The sequence below is a fragment of the Leptopilina boulardi genome, unplaced genomic scaffold (genome assembly GCF_019393585.1).
Source record: "Leptopilina boulardi isolate dan_hultmark-lab unplaced genomic scaffold, ZJU_Lbou_2.1 LbouV2_352, whole genome shotgun sequence".
Lineage (NCBI taxonomy): Eukaryota > Metazoa > Arthropoda > Insecta > Hymenoptera > Figitidae > Leptopilina > Leptopilina boulardi.
This window is the reverse complement of record NW_026137921.1, coordinates 2,003,838-2,022,014: the sequence shown is the minus strand read 5'-3', so window position 1 is coordinate 2,022,014 and position 18,177 is coordinate 2,003,838. Positions and strand designations below refer to the sequence as shown.

At 26.7% G+C, this 18,177-nt stretch overlaps 2 protein-coding genes across 4 annotated transcripts; one reads left to right on the top strand and one right to left on the bottom strand.

Moving 5' to 3' along the window:
* Positions 1-580: 580 nt before the first annotated feature.
* Positions 581-7,392, top strand: LOC127286279 (uncharacterized). Of its 2 annotated transcripts, XM_051312657.1 has the most exons (6): positions 581-839; positions 933-982; positions 3,355-3,405; positions 4,743-4,975; positions 5,192-5,253; positions 7,186-7,392. In XM_051312657.1, exons 1-5 carry the CDS (start codon positions 774-776, stop codon positions 5,227-5,229), a joined length of 438 nt encoding a protein of 145 aa, XP_051168614.1. In that variant the 5' UTR covers positions 581-773; the 3' UTR covers positions 5,230-5,253; positions 7,186-7,392. The 2 variants fall into 2 exon arrangements, with proteins under 2 accessions (XP_051168614.1, XP_051168615.1); XM_051312658.1 differs by lacking the exon at positions 5,192-5,253 and having other exon boundaries at positions 582-839.
* Positions 7,393-7,604: 212 nt separating this feature from the next.
* LOC127286277 (venom dipeptidyl peptidase 4-like) lies at positions 7,605-17,784 on the bottom strand. Of its 2 annotated transcripts, none has more exons than XM_051312655.1 (8): positions 17,549-17,784; positions 13,992-14,162; positions 12,543-12,781; positions 12,129-12,357; positions 11,885-12,048; positions 8,369-8,489; positions 7,933-8,290; positions 7,605-7,849 (listed from the first exon to the last, which is right to left on the bottom strand). In XM_051312655.1, the coding sequence occupies exons 1-8, from the start codon at positions 17,676-17,678 to the stop codon at positions 7,681-7,683; spliced, it is 1,581 nt and encodes a 526-aa protein (XP_051168612.1). In that variant the 5' UTR covers positions 17,679-17,784; the 3' UTR covers positions 7,605-7,680. The 2 variants fall into 2 exon arrangements, with proteins under 2 accessions (XP_051168612.1, XP_051168613.1); XM_051312656.1 differs by lacking the exon at positions 17,549-17,784 and adding an exon at positions 14,283-14,477.
* Positions 17,785-18,177: the final 393 nt, after the last annotated feature.

Genomic DNA, 18,177 nt, shown 5'->3' with positions numbered 1-18,177 from the left:
GTGCAAAAATTGTAATATTTATTGAATTAATTTTTATAAAAATACTTGAAAATTATTAGAAAATTTGAGATTAGAAGTGACGTCACTGTTTGGATTTTCTAGTATTTTATAATAATTAATTCAACAAATATTACAATTTTTGCACATTAAAGCAATTCCTCATCGTATATTTTAAACTTCTCTAAAAAATATTATTTCAATTCATTCAGTTTTTTACGAGAAAAGTTGTCGACAAATTAACATTGTGGCGCAATCACGTGATCTACAATCACATGCTATTAAATAAAAAATTTCACCTTAAAAATCAATTACTCAAAAAAATATTAATATCAAGAAAAAAGATTTCATTAAATTAATTTCTATATTAATACATCAGAAATATTGTTAAAAATTAATATTTCGTAAAAAAAAAATTAAGAATTTTTCGACTTAGATTCAAAATCATTTATATATATTTATTAACGAAAAAATTCTTGAAATGATATAGGCGCAATATTGACAATCTAGCGTCATCTCTACGTAATATTTTTGAATTAAAATAATTCTCTCAGTTGGTGAAAGGGAAAACTACATTATATAGAACAGTGTCTCTGGCATATATATAAAAAAAACATGGCTGCGCATTATTTGTAATCATGTAGTGCGAACAAGAATATCAAACAAATAGATTTTATTATATTTTCATAAAGATTCCCTGTTATGGACGACACATTCCAAAGAACAAATAAATTTAATCAAATTTGTGTAAATCAGTGATTAAATAATTTAAAATTATGCCCTCAAAACATGGGCGTAGTTTATCACACGAAGATTTAAGAAGTGCACAGGACTGTGAGAAGGTAAAATAAAGTTTTATTATTGTTGACAAAAAAAAAAAAAAAATGAATGACAAACAATTTATGTATTGTCAATAAATTCATTAAATTCTTTAGGAATTTCTTTTGGAATACGACAGCGACATGGAAGAGGAAACAGTACACGTGTATGTATTTTATTGATTAATTTAAATCTTTTATTTATCGTTTGACACTAATTTTCTGCGTATAAAGAAATTTTAAAAATATAACAATAATAATCATAGAATAAAAATATAATAATAAAATATAAAATTATTGAATAAAATAGTATGAAATGGTATAAATTGTTTATTTTTTTATACTTTATCAAATGTTATTTATTTTTAGTTATGTTTATCTTATTTAATGTTGAACTTAACAAATCGCTTTAGAAAGAATTATAATTTTCAATTTAAAATCAAATAATTGAATTATAAATAAAATTTGAATTTAATTATAATAATGAAATTTCTTTATCTTCATAGACAATTTTTTACTTTTGTATATATATATATATATATATATACTTATAAATACTTCGATTAATTAAGAATTAAATGATAACATTAAGATAAATCTTCACTTTAGTTGATAATATATATATATATATGAAAACGTGGTAATTATACTGATAAATATTTCATGTCATTTATTTTTTAATCAAGCAGTTGAATATTAAAAGTTCTTGTGGTGTCTAAAATTAATGAAATTGTTCTCAATTTTAGTTTTTTAATTTTTTTTTACAGAAAAAAACATTTTTTTTATCTAAAATAAATAGTTTGATAATTATATAAAAATATTGCAATTAAAATCAACTCCAGACGTATATGAGGCATTTCATATGAGAATACGGGGTCATGTCTCAGATTTTTCTCAGAATTCGGTGAATTGTAGTGATAGTGGTGCTAAATAAGTGTACAAATTTTGAATTTAAAATTTTTAATATTTTTCAAGATATTTACAATAACAAATTTGAGCAATATTTTTTTAATTTACTTATAACTTTTTTCCTACTAATAATAGAGAAAAATGTTACAAATGTTTTTTACGCAGAAGACCTTAAATTTTTAGAAAAAAATTATTTTTTTAAACAAATTGTTTAAAAAATAAAATTTGTTTATAACATTTAAACATGTTCTCCCTCATTTAGAAGCGCGACAAAAATCATGAATATTGTTTAAGTCATAATAAATCGATGGTTAAATTTTTGAGATGGTATTATTTTTTTGTTTTCGAGATATTAATTAATTAACTAAAAAAAGTTAATAAAAAATGAAATATTTCACGAAGAAATAAAATTAGAGTAATTTTAAAAACACCATTAGAATGGTTATCAAAATCCGCATCCAACGAGCCTTATATGAACTATTTTGGATAAACGGGTGTTAAATTAATAATTAATAATAAAAATTATTAAAATAATTAATAACATTTGAGGAAATGAAGATAAATCGTCAATTCTTTTTTTATTTGGAAGATCATCTAATTCTGTTTTAAATAAAACCAGTGTATATAACATTTTTAAGAAATCTAAATTATTAACAGATGATTATTGAAAATTGAGGTTTCAGCACCCTACGATACATGTTGGAGGGGACTGCTTACCTACTCGGAATGGTATTTTTCAGTGTTTTTTTTAATTAACATTTTATAATTAATTTTTGATTCTTAGTAATACTTAATAATCTTTTTTTGACACAGAATTAGATGATCTTCCAAATATAAAAAGAATTGACGGTTTATCTTCATTTCCTTAAATGTTATTAATTATTTAAATAATTTTTATTATTAATTATTAATTTAACACCCGTTTATCCAAAATAGTTCATATAGGGCTCGTTGGATGCGGATTTTGATAAGCATTCTAATGGTGTTTTTAAAATTACTCTAATTTTATTTGTTCGTGAAATATTTCATTTTTTATTAACTTTTTTTAGTTAATTAATTAATATCTCGAAAACAAAAAAATAATACCATCTCAAAAATTTAACCATCGATTTATTATGACTTAAACAATATTCATGATTTTTGTCGCGCTTCTAAATGAGGGAGAACATGTTTAAATGTTATAAACAAATTTTATTTTTTAAACAATTTGTTTAAAAAAATAATTTTTTTCTAAAAATAATTTTTTCTAAAAGTTTAAGATCTTCCGCGTAAAAAACATTTACAACATTTTTCTTTATTTTTTATAGGAAAAAAAGTTATAAGAAAAGCAGAAAAATATTGCTCAAATTTGTTATTGTAAATATCTCGAAAAATATTAAAAATTTCAAATTCAATATTTGTACACTTATTTAGCACTACTATCGCTACAATTTACCGAATTTTGAGAAAAATCTGAGACATGACCCCGCATTCTCATATTAAATGCCTCATATAGCGGAGAGAAGATTTTGTTTCAAAAAAATTTTTAAATTGAAAAATTAATTCTATAAATAATTTTTTAATAAATTTTTTATTTTAATTACTATATATAATTTATTAAGAAAATATTAAATTTAACATTAATTTTCAGCCATAGAAGCTCGGCCAGTGGTGAAGTTCATGTGGATGGGAAAATTTCAAGGTAAAAATTGAATTCAAGATATTAGATTTAAATTAATACTTTTAATGCATTTGTATCTAAGATCTGTAAAAAAAATTGAATGAAGCTGAAGTACGCAACGTTTATGATAAACGATTTTTAAAGAAATAATTTTTTTAAATGAAAAATTTTATAATTTTTCGCCTAAAAAATATTTCTTGTAGTTTTTATTACTCAATAAATTTTAAAAAAGTATTTTTAGGCAAAAAATTAAAGAATTTTTCATTTTAAAAAATTTTATCATATAATTATTTTCTAAATAATATTTTTTTTTAATGATTGTTTTATTTTTCATTTTTAAAATTAGCATTTGAGAGAATTTTCTTTTAAAATAAATATTTACTAAACAAAATTTTTCTACGTTTCGAATTTTTTATTTTACAGAATTTATCTTTGCCAATTTTTTTATGTAAAAAATTCTACTTTAACCGAATATTAATTTAGCAGAATTCTTATTTAACAAAAAATTTTAACTGATTAGAACATTTTTAAATGCAAAAATTTCGAATTCATCAATTTTTCATTTATTCGAATTTTTATTTGCACAAATATTGTTGATTGATAGAATTTTTAAAACGCAAAATTTTTATTTCTCCAAAACTATAAATGACTGACAAACAATCGACAGAAAGATTTCGGCGCGAATTTTTAAATTATAACCAATCAGAAATTACCAAGAAAATTGTGAATGGTTCATTTTAAAATTCGCGCCAAAATTGTTTGTCATTTCGGGCAAAAATGGAAATTCAGCATTTTAGGAATTCTATCAAATAACAATTTGGGAAAATAATTATTCAGACGAATAAAAAATCGGTGGATTGGAAATTCTGGCATTTAAAAATTAGAATCACTTAAAACTCTGTTTAATGAGAATTTTGCTAAATTACTATTTAGTAAAATTGCAATTTATGAAATAAAAAATTGGTAAAGAGAAATTCGGTAAAAAAAAAGATTCGAAGGGTAAAAATTTGTTTAAAAAATTTAAATCTAGATTAAAAGTTTCAAATGCTAATTCGAAGAATGAAAATTCATCTAAAAAATAATTATATGCAATAAAATTCTTTAAAATGAAAAATGAAATTGAAAAAATTTATGGGAAATTCATACGCTCATATTAATTATTATTATTATTCTTAATAAATAAATTAATAAATTTAGAAAATAATTTATTAATTTAAAAAAATATTATTTTATTTGAACTCAATACGTATGAATAATCGCAGTTTTGTATATTTTTTTATATTTTCATCTAGTTTTTTAAAACGATATAGAGAAAAAGAAATTATAACAATAAAAATAACAAAATTTTAAATTTACAGTGTGAAAATACAAATAAAAGAGGTGACTGATACGATGCGTGATAATGTACAAAAAGTAATGGAAAGAGGAGAAAGAATGGAAGATTTACAAGCAGCGAGTGATCGATTAAATATGGTGGGAACTGAATTTAGAGATGCTGCAAAAAAGGCTCAACGTCGTGCATGGATGCAAAATATTAAATCCCGAATAATTGTCTTTGCCATTACATTGACAGTTATTCTTTGTATTATAGGTAGGATATAGTTTGTAAAAAAAAAATACATATATATTTTCTCTAATTCTATTCTATCTTCTTTTTTTCACTTTATTTGAAATTTTTTATGAAAATTTTTTTTGATAATGTGTAAGAAATTTATTTATTTTTTTTTTAAATCACATTAGAAAAAAGAAAATATTTTTTCATAACTTGTTTCAACATTGTGGTTAGATTGGCAAATGTAATTTTCAGTTTTAGACATCGTCGTGCTTTACCTCGTCCTGAGATAGCAGAAAGTTTTATAAGGAACCAAGGTATTTTAAAAGCTACTTTTAAAATTAGGTTTTTTCTTTTTTATGTTAATTTCACCATCGAGTATGTTTGATGTTTGGGATTTTTTTTTTTAAATAATCAGTAAAATTGTTGTGAATAATTTTGATGTTATTAACAATTGAAAATTTATGAGAATTTTTTTTAAGTTAAAAAGTCTGCTACAATATTGATTTTACACCCAGAAAAAAATTTCTTTGATTCAAAGAAATCAATTTCTTTGACAAATTTTTTCTTTAATTCAAAGAAAATTTATTTGTTTCAAACAAATTATCTTTGATTCAAAAAAGATTATCTTCGTTTCAAAGAAATTTTTTATTTAATTCAAATAAATGTTTTTTTTTAATCCTATACCAATGTAAGAATTTCTTTGATTTAATGCACAAATTTCTTTCATTGAAAAAAATTTCTTTTTATCAAAGATATTTTCTTTGAAAGTAAGAAGTTTTTTTTTTTTGTTTTAAAGAAAATTTTATTTTTGATGAAAGAAAACAAGTCAAAGAAATTGGTTTCTTTAAATTAAAAAAATCTTTTCTCTGGGTGTAGGAGAAAATGTCCCTCTAAAAAAATATGATTTGAAATCGATTAAATTTTCTAAAAATATTTTTTAAATTAAAATTTTTTTTTTCAATTCAGCTATATTTATAAAATAAACAATTTTTGTTTATTGTTATCTACTATGAATTAGTATTTTTTTTATTTATTTACCATTTTTTTTTTCAAATTCATATATACACAATATTTAAAATAGCCTTAAAACATCTGCTAAAATGTGAAATATCATATTTGATTGATAAATGTTTGAATATTTTTATGAAGCGTTTATTAATCAAAAAATAAAAATTAAATTTCTTTTAATGGCAGGTATTTTCAGACCATTTTAAATATTATATATGAATTTTTGAAATAAAATCGGTTATCTCCATCATGGTAAATAACTAAAATATAAAATTAAATTTTTAATAATTTTTAATTTAAAAATTGTTTTCACAAAATGTACGTTTCTTCAATGAATTTTTGTAGAGGGACAATGATTTCTAAAAAAAAAAAATAATTTAGTAGATTTTCATTTGATTTGAACGTTTAATTTTTTAAAATAAATTTTTTTTCATAAAATTTAATCGATTTTTAACAATATTTTTATAGAGTTTTTTTTTTTCTAAAACCAATATTTTTATCAAATTTTGAAGTTTTTTTTTACCAATTTTGAAAAATTGTTTTAGCACATATAGTACAATTTTACTGAGTTGAAAAAAAAAATCGCAGACGTCGACCTTTACCTTTTATTTGGAAGGTCCTATATCCTTTAAAAATTATTTTATTTTTTATGTGTGTGATTTATTTCTTGCTTTTGGGCCATCTACAAAGTATATTTGTGATACTGTAAAGTGTGGGCGTTTTTAGAGTTCAGAAAATTTTTTAGTTTTCTAAACTTAGAACACTTTTGTATTTCTTTAACTTAGAAAAAAAATTTCAATTTTTCTGAACCTAGAAAAATTTTCTGTTTTTTTTTTAACTTAAAAAATTTTAAGTTTTAATAAACTTATCAAAATTTTCCTTTTATTGAAAAAATAAAAAAAAATTTTATTTTGTTGAATTTAGAAAAATTTTAATTTTTTTTAACTTCGTTAAATTAAATTCAGAAAACTCAAAATTACTTACAGAGCCTTTTGCAATTTTTAGCATAATTATTTGAATTTTATATTTTTTAAATCTATTTTTTTTTGATAAATTTTTTTTATGCTTGGTGAATGACCCCAATTTTGTAGAAAAATACTTGCCTTTCTACTGTTATCCACAATGCTGAAGTGTTTTTTAAAAAATCAATGCTTTATGATCTAAAAAATTATAAAATATATTATATAATTATAATTAGTAACAATAATTAAATTATCTCTATTTGTTTATTGTTTCAGTGCCTATCATCATAAAGTATTCCTGACCAAATTGGTCTCGATGTTCACCAGATTTACCAATTTTTACCTCTAAATGTAATATATATTGTTTATTATTTCTTTTACATAACAAGGCTGCTTAACTCTATATTATATAAATAAATATATATATATATATGTATATTATATTTGAAACTCTTTATAAATATACACAAGTTTTCATGAAAACTATAAAGTTTTTTTATTATACTTGTCAAAATATTGAAACATCATTTGATAATACGACAATTTATGACGTCCTCTTTCAATCACAGATCCGTAACAGAGTTCAATAACCTATTTTTCAATAACTTTATTAGTTATTATTAAGTAACTTAATTAATTAACAAATTAATTCGTTAATAGTTAACGATAATGTAATCATCTCTTATCAAGCAAAATAGTAAAAAAAAAATTTTTTTATATAAAAACATTGATGGTTTTTTTTTTAATTGATATAACATAATTAAAGAAGGTTTAAATTACGTTCAAAAATTCAAAATGATAAGACTCGTTATTTATTTTGTCTCTCATCATTGAAATTTGTTGTGAGTGTCCACCACTGTTTGTGCTCATATCCATTACAATTAAAATTTTCATATCTCGATATCTATTGACATTTTCACCAATACTTTTGGCTTTGTATCTTTTCATTAAAGGTTATCAAGAATGTTAAAATTTTTTAAACAAAAAAGAAAATACAACAATATTAATTGGAATTTACTATACCCAAAGTAATTATCATCTAAAGTTGGAAGTCCAAGAAGTCTTTCAGCGAAAAAAGCGGAAGTCCCATTCCAAAATAGAGGAGGATGATAAATAGCTATTGCTTTAATTAAATTTGGTTCTTTTAGGGCAATTAGAATAGCAACCATTCCACCATATTGTTCTCCTTGAACAAAGACATTATCGGAGTCAATGTATGGAAGTTTATTCAGCATCCAATGGAGAACTTCCAGAAGATCATCCACTTCAGGATTGCCAATGTTATTGTAGAGTTCTGATTCAAATTCATATCCTTGATATCCAGAACCTCTGACATCAGCCACAGCATAGATGTATTCTTTTTCGATAGATGCATAAGTACCTTTGATAAGATTTCATTGATATGGTTATAAGATTTTTAAATGATTGTAAATAAAATATTCTAAAAATTTAGAATTACCGACATCAATCTTCCATTTTCGATTGACTTGCTGTGAACCTATTCTTGAATCAACTCCCACAATTAAAGAATATTTTTTATCTGAAGTGAAATTAGGCGGCAATTGAAGTTTAATTCTTGCCTAAAAAAAAATATTATCAAAAATAAATTTGAAATATCAAGTTCTAAATTATTTAATTCAGTATTGACTAAATGACATGAGAGTAAATATGTTATTTCTGATTTACACTAATGATGATATTAAGGCAAACTTTCGTCACGGTATATAACTTTCAATGAGTAACTAATTTCTAATTAGTAATGATGAATAACTAAAGTGGTAAAGGGAGGAAACTCGAAAATTGTATAAAGACGATATTGAGATCAAAATGTTTAATAACAGAAATAGATACAAAATAAATGAGTATCGAATTTAATTACTTTATTCCAATTGAAAACATTTCGCAAATTCCAAAGTAGCTTTTAGTTGGAGTCGTAGAACTTTAGGAGCATAAAGATGAAATCGAAGGTTTCAATAGGAATTCGATCCGCAATTATGTGAATCAAGGTTATTTTATCAGCCACCTGCAAAGGCACCCGATGAGGTATTATCAACCCATTACGGATTTTTTATTATTATTTATTACTTTGAAACTCTATTCTACAATAATCATCAAAAGAATTACTGAAACAGAACGTAAATAGGTTTAGGGATGACCAAAGTAGTTTAATTTCAGTGGTAGTTCTTATTTCTTAGCCGGAAGTTTTGGCTAGTTCCATTTAAATAATCGTGAAACAGGAAGAAAAATAGCAGCTGACCACCTTGCCAATATTTAATACTTCATTGACTTTAGGTATCGGTGCCGTGGTGTTCCCGGCTTCAGAATAGGTCGCCTGTAACCCACTGCATGTCGTAAAAGGCGATTAAAAAGGGCGCGGAGGATCGTAATCTTTTAGCTAAGTACCGCTTCTACGGAGACGCGCAGTTAGGACAACTGAATGCACTATGCTTGCCACGATGTTCACCTGTAAAATGGGGCCCATCGTGTGCAAGATGGCCGTGGAAGACCGGACGAGAATTTGTCTTCCCGTAACCCATCGTGTGTCGTAAGAGGTGACTAAAGAGGGAACTTTGAATGCACTACGCCTCCTCTTCTGGAGGCAGGGTGATACTTCGGTCTGAAAGCAGAACCTCCGCGTGGTCCCCGCTGGAAGTACACAATTCTTGTCCTTGATAAACCATCGCCCACTACTGTTGGGGTGTTATCGGGGCCAAGATGACTACACGGGAAAAAATTTTGCGCATGAGCTGCCCACTAATGGTAACGCTTTTTACAAAAATGAAAGTAGCTGCTGCCAACGTGTCTATGAATCTGGTGTCAGATTTACTGGACCTGTGCTGCCCATGACCAACCTACGCGCTGTACAGAATCATCGTTCAGTTGAATTCCCTGCTATGAGTTACGACTCGAGGAGCATCACCTTTCTACGCATTTTAGATGTCGTGTGTTCATATAGTATGGACGGCTCCTACCCATAAACTGGCCCGCGTCAACACACAGTTTACAGAGCTGCAGCTGCGCAGTAGGCAGTGCAGCTCATACGCAAAATTTTTTCCCGTGTAACTAACTGCTTCGCCATTTCATTGGCAACCCTCTTCTTGCACTCTAGACATCGTCTATCTTGTGGTAAAAAAAGAAGGCATTACGAGGAATTCTATGTCGTAAAAGGCGTTTTTCCATCCTCTTAGTACCTTGTGGTCAAAGTAGCTGAAAGTATAGACCATAAACATCGAGATTATAGTCCCTCATGGACCTGGGTACATATCTCATTGGGTCTCGGCCCTTTTCGTAAAAGGCATAGCGCAACGTTATGTATAGCGATTCTGATTCTCCGTTAGACACCAAAACCTACAACTTTGGTATAACAGAATCTATCAAGTTCTTCGAGGTTCAAAAGAATTTTAACAGCACAATAAAGGAAGGATTAAAAAATTCACAAGTCTTATTATCGAGGAGGGAAAGTATTTTGAGATCCAAAAGAGTTCTACGAACTTATGTTTTAAAGTTAAGTTAAAGTTCAAAAAGCTTCCTAAAGACCAATGTCTTTTTGATCCCTTTTGTCAGACTTTGTTCAACCAGACAACTGTCATCTACGGATTAGAATCGCTTTATAGATCCACACATTAGTATATACGGTTTAAGACCCAAGTTGCGTTACAAAAATGCATCTCACTAATCCAAAAACAATAGTATTATTAAAGATCTTGGAGAGCTGATTTTACTTATCTTTCGGATCCTAAGACTACTATGTCGTTCCATTTTTGTGGAGAAGGAGAACTGATAGTGGTAATAACCGATTTCTAGGAAAATCAACTAAAGAAGACAGAATTTAATGGCATATCTAGTAGGAACGGAGCTAGATATTCTCTCAACACAGATTCGTCCTCAACGTTTATAGATATAATTAGGAGACAGGTGAATGATATCACTTTCTGCTCTTTAAACATTGCAGATATGGTAAAAAATGAAAAGTCTCTAAGGAACCTTCGTTTTCTGATCATTAACAGATAATCTTCAAACTGAAAGCTATGGTCCTTTCGAAAACCAAGTTTTTAGACCGGGGGATTAATAATATATTCTAGTATTACTTATTTTTATTTTGTTAATTTCTGATTATACATCCATTTTGAGAAGCAAATGAGTTCAAACACGTGATTGAATGAGTGTAAATTCGTAATACCAAAATCACTGGTTGGGTTAAATACAGTTTAGAGATTAATGAAACGTTCTATAAAAATTCCTTAAAGGTCAAAGTCGTTTCAGTTTTTTCATGAAAATTCGAATGACTTTGATCTGCTAAGAGGTCAGTCAGACATTTGTGATAGATATTTAAAAAAAGATCCAAAAGTAATTTTAATTAGAATTAATGGTTCTTTAGGTAAGTATCGTTTTACCAAAGAGGTGACAAACAAACCAATGATAAAGTGCAGATCAATCTTTAGGTCTCCAAACTACGTTATCTTATTCAGGAAGAAGCGGAAAATCTGAAAAAGTAATATAACATAAAGTTGATAGTTTCGTGTCCCTAGATCAGAAAAAGAATTATCAGGAGAACAGGACAATAGCTACCACAAAAAACATAAAAAAAAAATGACACTACGTAATAGTACCAGCAGATAGAAAATTATCCAATTTTCGATAAAGATTATTTTCATTAAAGAAGCCATAAATTAATTGTGATTTTGAGAGTAAAGCCCAACAATTGAAAATTAGGCACCATTTGGTTGAATGCGCATAACCAAATTAAAATATTACCTTACAGGATACCATTTCAGAATGCTAGCAGTTAATTATTCTTTGATGTGGTTAAATGAGTTTCGTTTTAGCTCTTTACACAATGTGCTAAAGTGAATCTCTTTGTAAAAGAAAATCCTCTTTATATTCAAAAAGATTCTTTTTGTGGTGTTTAATTTTTTAAAGAAGAATTAGTGTAAAAATTATATTCTTACTTTTTTTTACAATTATTAAAACTCACATTGTATTTTCCATCAGCAATAGGACACTGAAAAAATTTAAATTTTGGTACATCATAAAAAACTTTTTTATAATTATCCTCTTCAATTTGACGATTATCTAAAGTGAGTACTATCATATTGCTCTTAGTTGATACTATAAATGTTTCAGGTAAATTTTTCAGATCTGCAATAATTTATAATTTCAAATATAATCATAATATATTGATTTTTCTGTACTTTTTTTTTTATTGATATATATCACACCGCCTTTATCATCAAGACAATCCAATAAGTAATAGCTTCCTTTGGGAGAAAATGTTACTGATGAATAATGACAAGTTGGCCATCGATTACGTTCATTTTTTGATGGATTATCACTATTATCATCACACGTCAAGCAATAAACTTGAAGATGTGATTGATTTCCAAAAAAGGACTTATAAAGATGTCTTTCATCAGGTTTTGAAATTTTCGATGCTATATAGTATACAATCTATAAATTAATAAAATCCTAATTATTATGATAAGTATGTTAAAGTTGAAAAATAAATCGATCTAACTTTGTTTTGAAGAAATTTATTTTAAGAAAAATTAAATGAAAATCAGTTCTTTTAAAATTTATTTCATACTTTGTTGCCGATAATAATAATATTAGTGTTTTGGAATATATTTTTCTACCTCTTGAACTTTATCCCATCGTACAAGTTCCATTACAAATAAACAATTTGTTGTTAAAGAATGAATATTGACATTTGTCGTATTAATCATTATAATTTGTGATGTTGACTTTTCAGAATTTGACGGAGTTACTGTTATTAATTTGTCACCATCGTTAAATCCTGCAGATAAAATATCGCTATAGCCTTTGGTTAGAGTCCAATCTTTTGTCCAAAGTATTTTACATTTTCCACTCGGTTCTATGCGCATGAATAAATGGTAAATAATATTTTGTATATTCTTTTCATAAAATTATTTTAAGATTCACAAGAGTAAAAAATCAAATACTGTTTTTTTTTAAACTCATCAGAATAGTTAAATATATAACTTGGAGAAAATAATAACACACAAGGAATGAAATTTTCGCTGAAAAAATTACTGAATTTTATAGTATTAAGTACCTACAATCGGTACAGGTTTCGAAACGTTAAAGATGTGTGTATATCTTTAATGTTGTTTCAAAAATGCCATTAATTAAATTTTTTAAATAATTGTGAGAAAAACATGAATTTTAAAATTACCTACAATTTAGATACCTACAATATGATTGTAAGAATATTTAGTTTCAGATGCAATATCCGCTTATACAGCAGTTGCTTGTTAGCTTACGATGTTAATTGTTTGAAGGTAACTTTTGAGTAAACTCTATTAAGGGATATGTACTTCAAAACTGTCGAGAAGTATGTACAGCAAGAATTATTGGCTAACCAATCTATAAACAAACTATTGAATAAACCAAAATACTTCAAAAAAAAAAGAATTTTTGAATTGTCAACAAATCTCGCTAAAAATTGACTTAATACTTGTTTATCTTTACAAAATAAAAATAAAAAAACAAAACAAAGAACAAGCAGACCACGAGGAAGATAGTTCTTATTTTCTACAATTATGACTATCCAGACGACTTGAGGACAACGGTTACAGAGCAATAAAATTTTATTACAGAGATCATATTGTCAACAGCAGGCAAAGACCTTGCGAAGATTTTCTAAAAATTACTTTTTTCATAGTGCATAGTGACACCAAAATCAAATTAACAAAGAACCGTGGAATTATAACAAATTTTTATGTATTTTAAAAAAAAATTTTCATTTATTTTGTTTATAGAAAAACAACTGTTTTTTAATTGATTATTAATTTGTGAACTGGAAGTATTTTTTTTTATTTAAAGGACAATATTACATTAAAATTTACATTAACAATAACAATAAATTTTACAATTATTATTACAAAATTTTAATTCCTTAACATTTTTAAATTTTTTTAGAATTATGATTTGATAGAATAAAAAAAAATAGAAAAAACATTTATCTTAATCTGTTTAAATTTTTGAGCTTTATGTTAATTTTGTCGATTTGACGTTAAATATTCTAAACTAATGAAAAAAAAAGTAAGAAATTTTTTAATTACTTTGATAAGTGCAGGATAGATACCAAGTTGTTTGAAAATCTCTGCTCGTAATTGCCACCGTTGCATAATCCTCAAACCATTGACATCCAACAAAATATGATCTGGGATTAATTTCCTTTGGCCATTTAACTTCAGTTCTTTTATTGGTCAATCTTTTCATATAAAGTGAATCTATAAATTTATGTAAATGTTAATTTAATTAAATAATTTCAATAAATTATTATTTACATTTTTGTAACTATACATGTTACATGTGATGCAAATCACAAGAGTATAATCAAATTTACGCACGTGTATCATACAATATTTTTTGCAACACCCACTTCTAAAGTTAAGTACCTATTATGAAGAATTCATTGATATACAAAAAAAGCACAAAGTCAAATAATTATGGAAAAATTTCTACATAAATGTTTAAAAATCAAAATCACACTTTACTAAATATCTTACTTTATTTATTTACATGAAAAATTCTTTTTTTTTAATTTTGTGGTTTTGTATGGTTTAAGGGGCCATTCATTAATTACGTAAGGGTCCTTAGGGGAAGGGGGGGGGGGTTATAAAATCTCTACATGGTCTTACGTCGGGGGTGGGGCGGGGTTAGAAGCTATTCTTACGTAAGATACCCAGATAACATTCATGCGTCTCACGTTAGTCGCATGTCAGGCGCATAGAGATAATATAAATAGAGTAGACAAGGTATAGGCGGCTGCGTAAGAGGGAAGTGTCCTGACATAAACAGAATGGGTTGGAAAGAGAAGAAAGATTTAACACCAGTATCTGTCCTTCAATAAGCACCAGCGCAAGAGAGACACCTACTGGTGCTAAAATCGCGTTCTCTTTCTATCAAACGGACGCCTCTATACAGACCATCTCCACTCTATTTATATTATCTCTATGGTCAGGCGTCGCATTTTATGTCTGAATTAATGCACCTTAATTGCGTGCATTGAATTCGCATATTGGTGTCACAAAATGCGTCACATTTGAGAGTTCACATGTGCACATGTAATGCCGGCAGTTACGTGCTCTTAAGTCGCTTGTATCTCGCATAACGTGTGTCGCATTTTCGTGCACGCATAAAAGTACCTTTATTACATTCATGTGAGTGCTGCTTTATAGATGCATTTCGTGCGTGCTGTAATGTATGTGGAGTGAGCGTTAGTCTGTCAAGTGTCAGCGTCAGTATAGATTGTGCAGTTAGTGGATCAACACTTCAATTTGTTGTGAAACAATAAGTGCAAATTTTTTTATTCATTAAATCTAAACATTAAAATTTATAATATTAATAAATATCATGTTACTTAAATAGTATTTTAAATATTTTTTATTTTATTAAAGAGTGTCGTCCACTATCTTATTATTTTGTTCAGGTCCAATTACCTTTTCACAAGCACAGTAGAGTCCATTGATATTTGGACTTGCGCAGTAGGGTTAATTAAACTTTTCACATATCAACCCTACTGCGCATGTGAAAAATTCAATTTATCCTACTGCGCATGTCTAAAGTGCATTTAACCCCACTGCGCATGTATTAAGTGCACTTAACCCCAATGCGCTACACCAAAAATCAACAGAGTCTACTGCGCATGTGAAAACTTTAATTGATCTCACTGTGCATGTCTAAAGTGCAATCTACTCTAGTGCGCATTTTTAGAAAAGATTTAACAGGAGTATCATTCAAATGTCTATCTTTGTCTGTCTGTCTGAACGTGTGTGCGCTTTTTTGATGCCCTCATTTTGCGAGCACTTTCGTGAAGTCGCATAAAATGAGAGGCGTATGTACCTCCATGGAGAACACATCTGCGTGCTTATGTGCATTCACCAAGTGAGGGTAACTCGCACGTCATGAGTTACTTTTGCTGTCAATTTGAACTCACTATTGCTGTCTGGGATGTTGCCAAGTATTTTCCATTTGTATTGTTGTAATTAATTTTTTAATTACATTAATATTGTTAAAAAATTATGTAAGAAGGGGGAGGGGGGGATCCGAAAAATCTTATGTATTCTTACATGGGGGTAGGGGGGGGTCAAAATTAGCCAAAATCGTCGTTACCCAATTAATGAATGGTCCCTAAAACAATCCTTATAGTATGTGAGAAAAATTTTGGTTCATAAAGTAAATTTCAGTGCGTAAAGGGAATCACTTAACACACCGTTTTAAAAAGAGCTTCTTTACACACACTTTTCGGTGTGTAAAATTTAACTTTAGAGGTTAGTGCTGCAAAAAATAATTTTAAAACATATTACACTCATTAAGGGGGGCACCTACTTTATAGAAAGTCAAAAAATGTGTAAATTTCAGAAATTTTTTCTCAAACGCATTGAAATAAATTGATACGAGTTTTTGTGGATGTTTTCTTATATATTTAAACTTTCGAAATATAATTTTTTTATTGAAAAAAAATAAAATTTAATAATAAAATAAACGTTATATACTCGCTGCTCAAAATTTTCCCATTGCGTCCAATCTAGGGTTCACAATTCTTATCAAAAACAAAAAAACAAAATTTTTTCTTCAATCGTACGTTAGTGTCTTCTGTATGAATAAAAATTTTTTTTAAGAAAGGAAATTTTTTTAATAAAATTAAAATATATAACGTTATTATACTACAATTAAACTACAAAAAAATATTTAGAAAAATTTATCTCAGTCCAAACTTGAGCTAAAATAAAAAACCAAAAAGCATTAAGGTACTCTCACACCTTTTTGGCTGCCTGCAGGTTATCATGGCAATGCATGAGAGTAAGTGCGACAGAAGATTTAAAATTTTGAATATTCAAATTTTTTGTCTCACTCACACTCGTGCATTGCCATGGTAACCTGTAGGCAGGCAGGCAGTAAAAAAGGTGTGCGAGTGCCTTTAGTTTCTGTAGCCTAAAATCTGGAGAAATACGAATCCGTTTTTAAAAATAATTATGTACTTTTGATAAAATAGCATTGATTTGAATGAAAAAATACGTATTTTGGATTAAAATTCCGTTACTTATAAACTTGTCCAGAAATTGTAAATATTAATATTTTTAAAAACGGCTACGTATTTCTTTAGATTTTGGGCTACAGAAACAAATGCTTTTTTTTATTTTAGCTCAATCACTTATCAAACAGGCATAAAAGAAAAATTTCTAAATAATATTTTTTTTGTAGTTTAATTGTAGCATAATAACGTTATGTATTTTAATTTTATTAATAATGAAAATTATAAAAATGTGAATTAAAAAATCCACGCTGGAAAGTTTATAGGTTATGTTAATATTTTTCAACTGTTTAATTTTCTTTTTATTATATTTTTTTTATTAATAACTAAACAAATTGAATATTTTTAATGTTCATCTCTATGTTAATCTCCAACATTATTTATGTTTACAGTTTATTTATAATATTGTCTAAAGAGGTCGATGTACGAAAAAAGATTAACTTTTTTAAATAAAAAATAATAGATTTAAAAAAAAAGAAAAATAAACATGTTTACAAAAAATTATTAAAATTAGAAACGACATATATATTTTGTAAGCTTATGAAATTAGTATATATACCTATACATATCTATCTATACCTTCATCAATTTTAACAAGATGCAAAGACAGTTTAGAGATGTAAGGAGTATTAGGTTTCATAAGGATGGCACCGTTTGTGTTGCCATGATTAATAAAGGGATGTTCAAAACTAAATGAACCATTAGACATGTCAAAGCATACGTATCTGCAGTTTGAAAAAAAATACACAAATTATTAATTAATTATTATTAATTCATCATTCCTTTTTCAAAAAAAATAATATTATGAAAATAAAATTAAATCCACATTATAATCGTACAAACAAATGTTTTTACTATTCAAAAAAATAGCAAGATGTTTATCGTATCCACTACCAAATGTTATATAATTTTCCGTATTTGTATCTTGAACGCCACAAAATCTAAAATCACATGAAACAGTAAAATGAAATTAAAAACTCATTTAGACATCTATAAATTAAAATTTTTTTTTTTTCTAGTTGCAATCTTAATTAATCGTACAGAAATTTACGTTTGTCTGAAATAATAATCTGCCTTGAATTATTGTCCTGAATTAGAATTCGAAAATTATTCTTCTTTTTTGGAACAGAAGTTACAAAACAATTGGCATTCATGCAAAAATGAGGATATGCAATTTTTGAATAAAACTAAAATATCAAATAAATATT

Bases quoted from the DNA above. Each gene is read 5' to 3' on its own strand.
- LOC127286279 (XM_051312657.1), top strand. From the start codon at position 774: ATGCCCTCAAAACATGGGCGTAGTTTATCACACGAAGATTTAAGAAGT. The intron at 840-932 runs GTAAAATAAAGT...TAAATTCTTTAG, and splicing joins GTGCACAGGACTGTGAGAAG to GAATTTCTTTTGGAATACGA. The intron at 3,406-4,742 runs GTAAAAATTGAA...TTAAATTTACAG, and splicing joins GTGGATGGGAAAATTTCAAG to TGTGAAAATACAAATAAAAG.
- LOC127286277 (XM_051312655.1), bottom strand. From the start codon at position 17,678: ATGTCTAATGGTTCATTTAGTTTTGAACATCCCTTTATTAATCATGGC. The intron at 14,163-17,548 runs GTATAGATAGAT...ATAAATTTATAG, and splicing joins TCTTGTTAAAATTGATGAAG to ATTCACTTTATATGAAAAGA. The intron at 8,291-8,368 runs GTAATTCTAAAT...ATCTTATCAAAG, and splicing joins AAAATGGAAGATTGATGTCG to GTACTTATGCATCTATCGAA.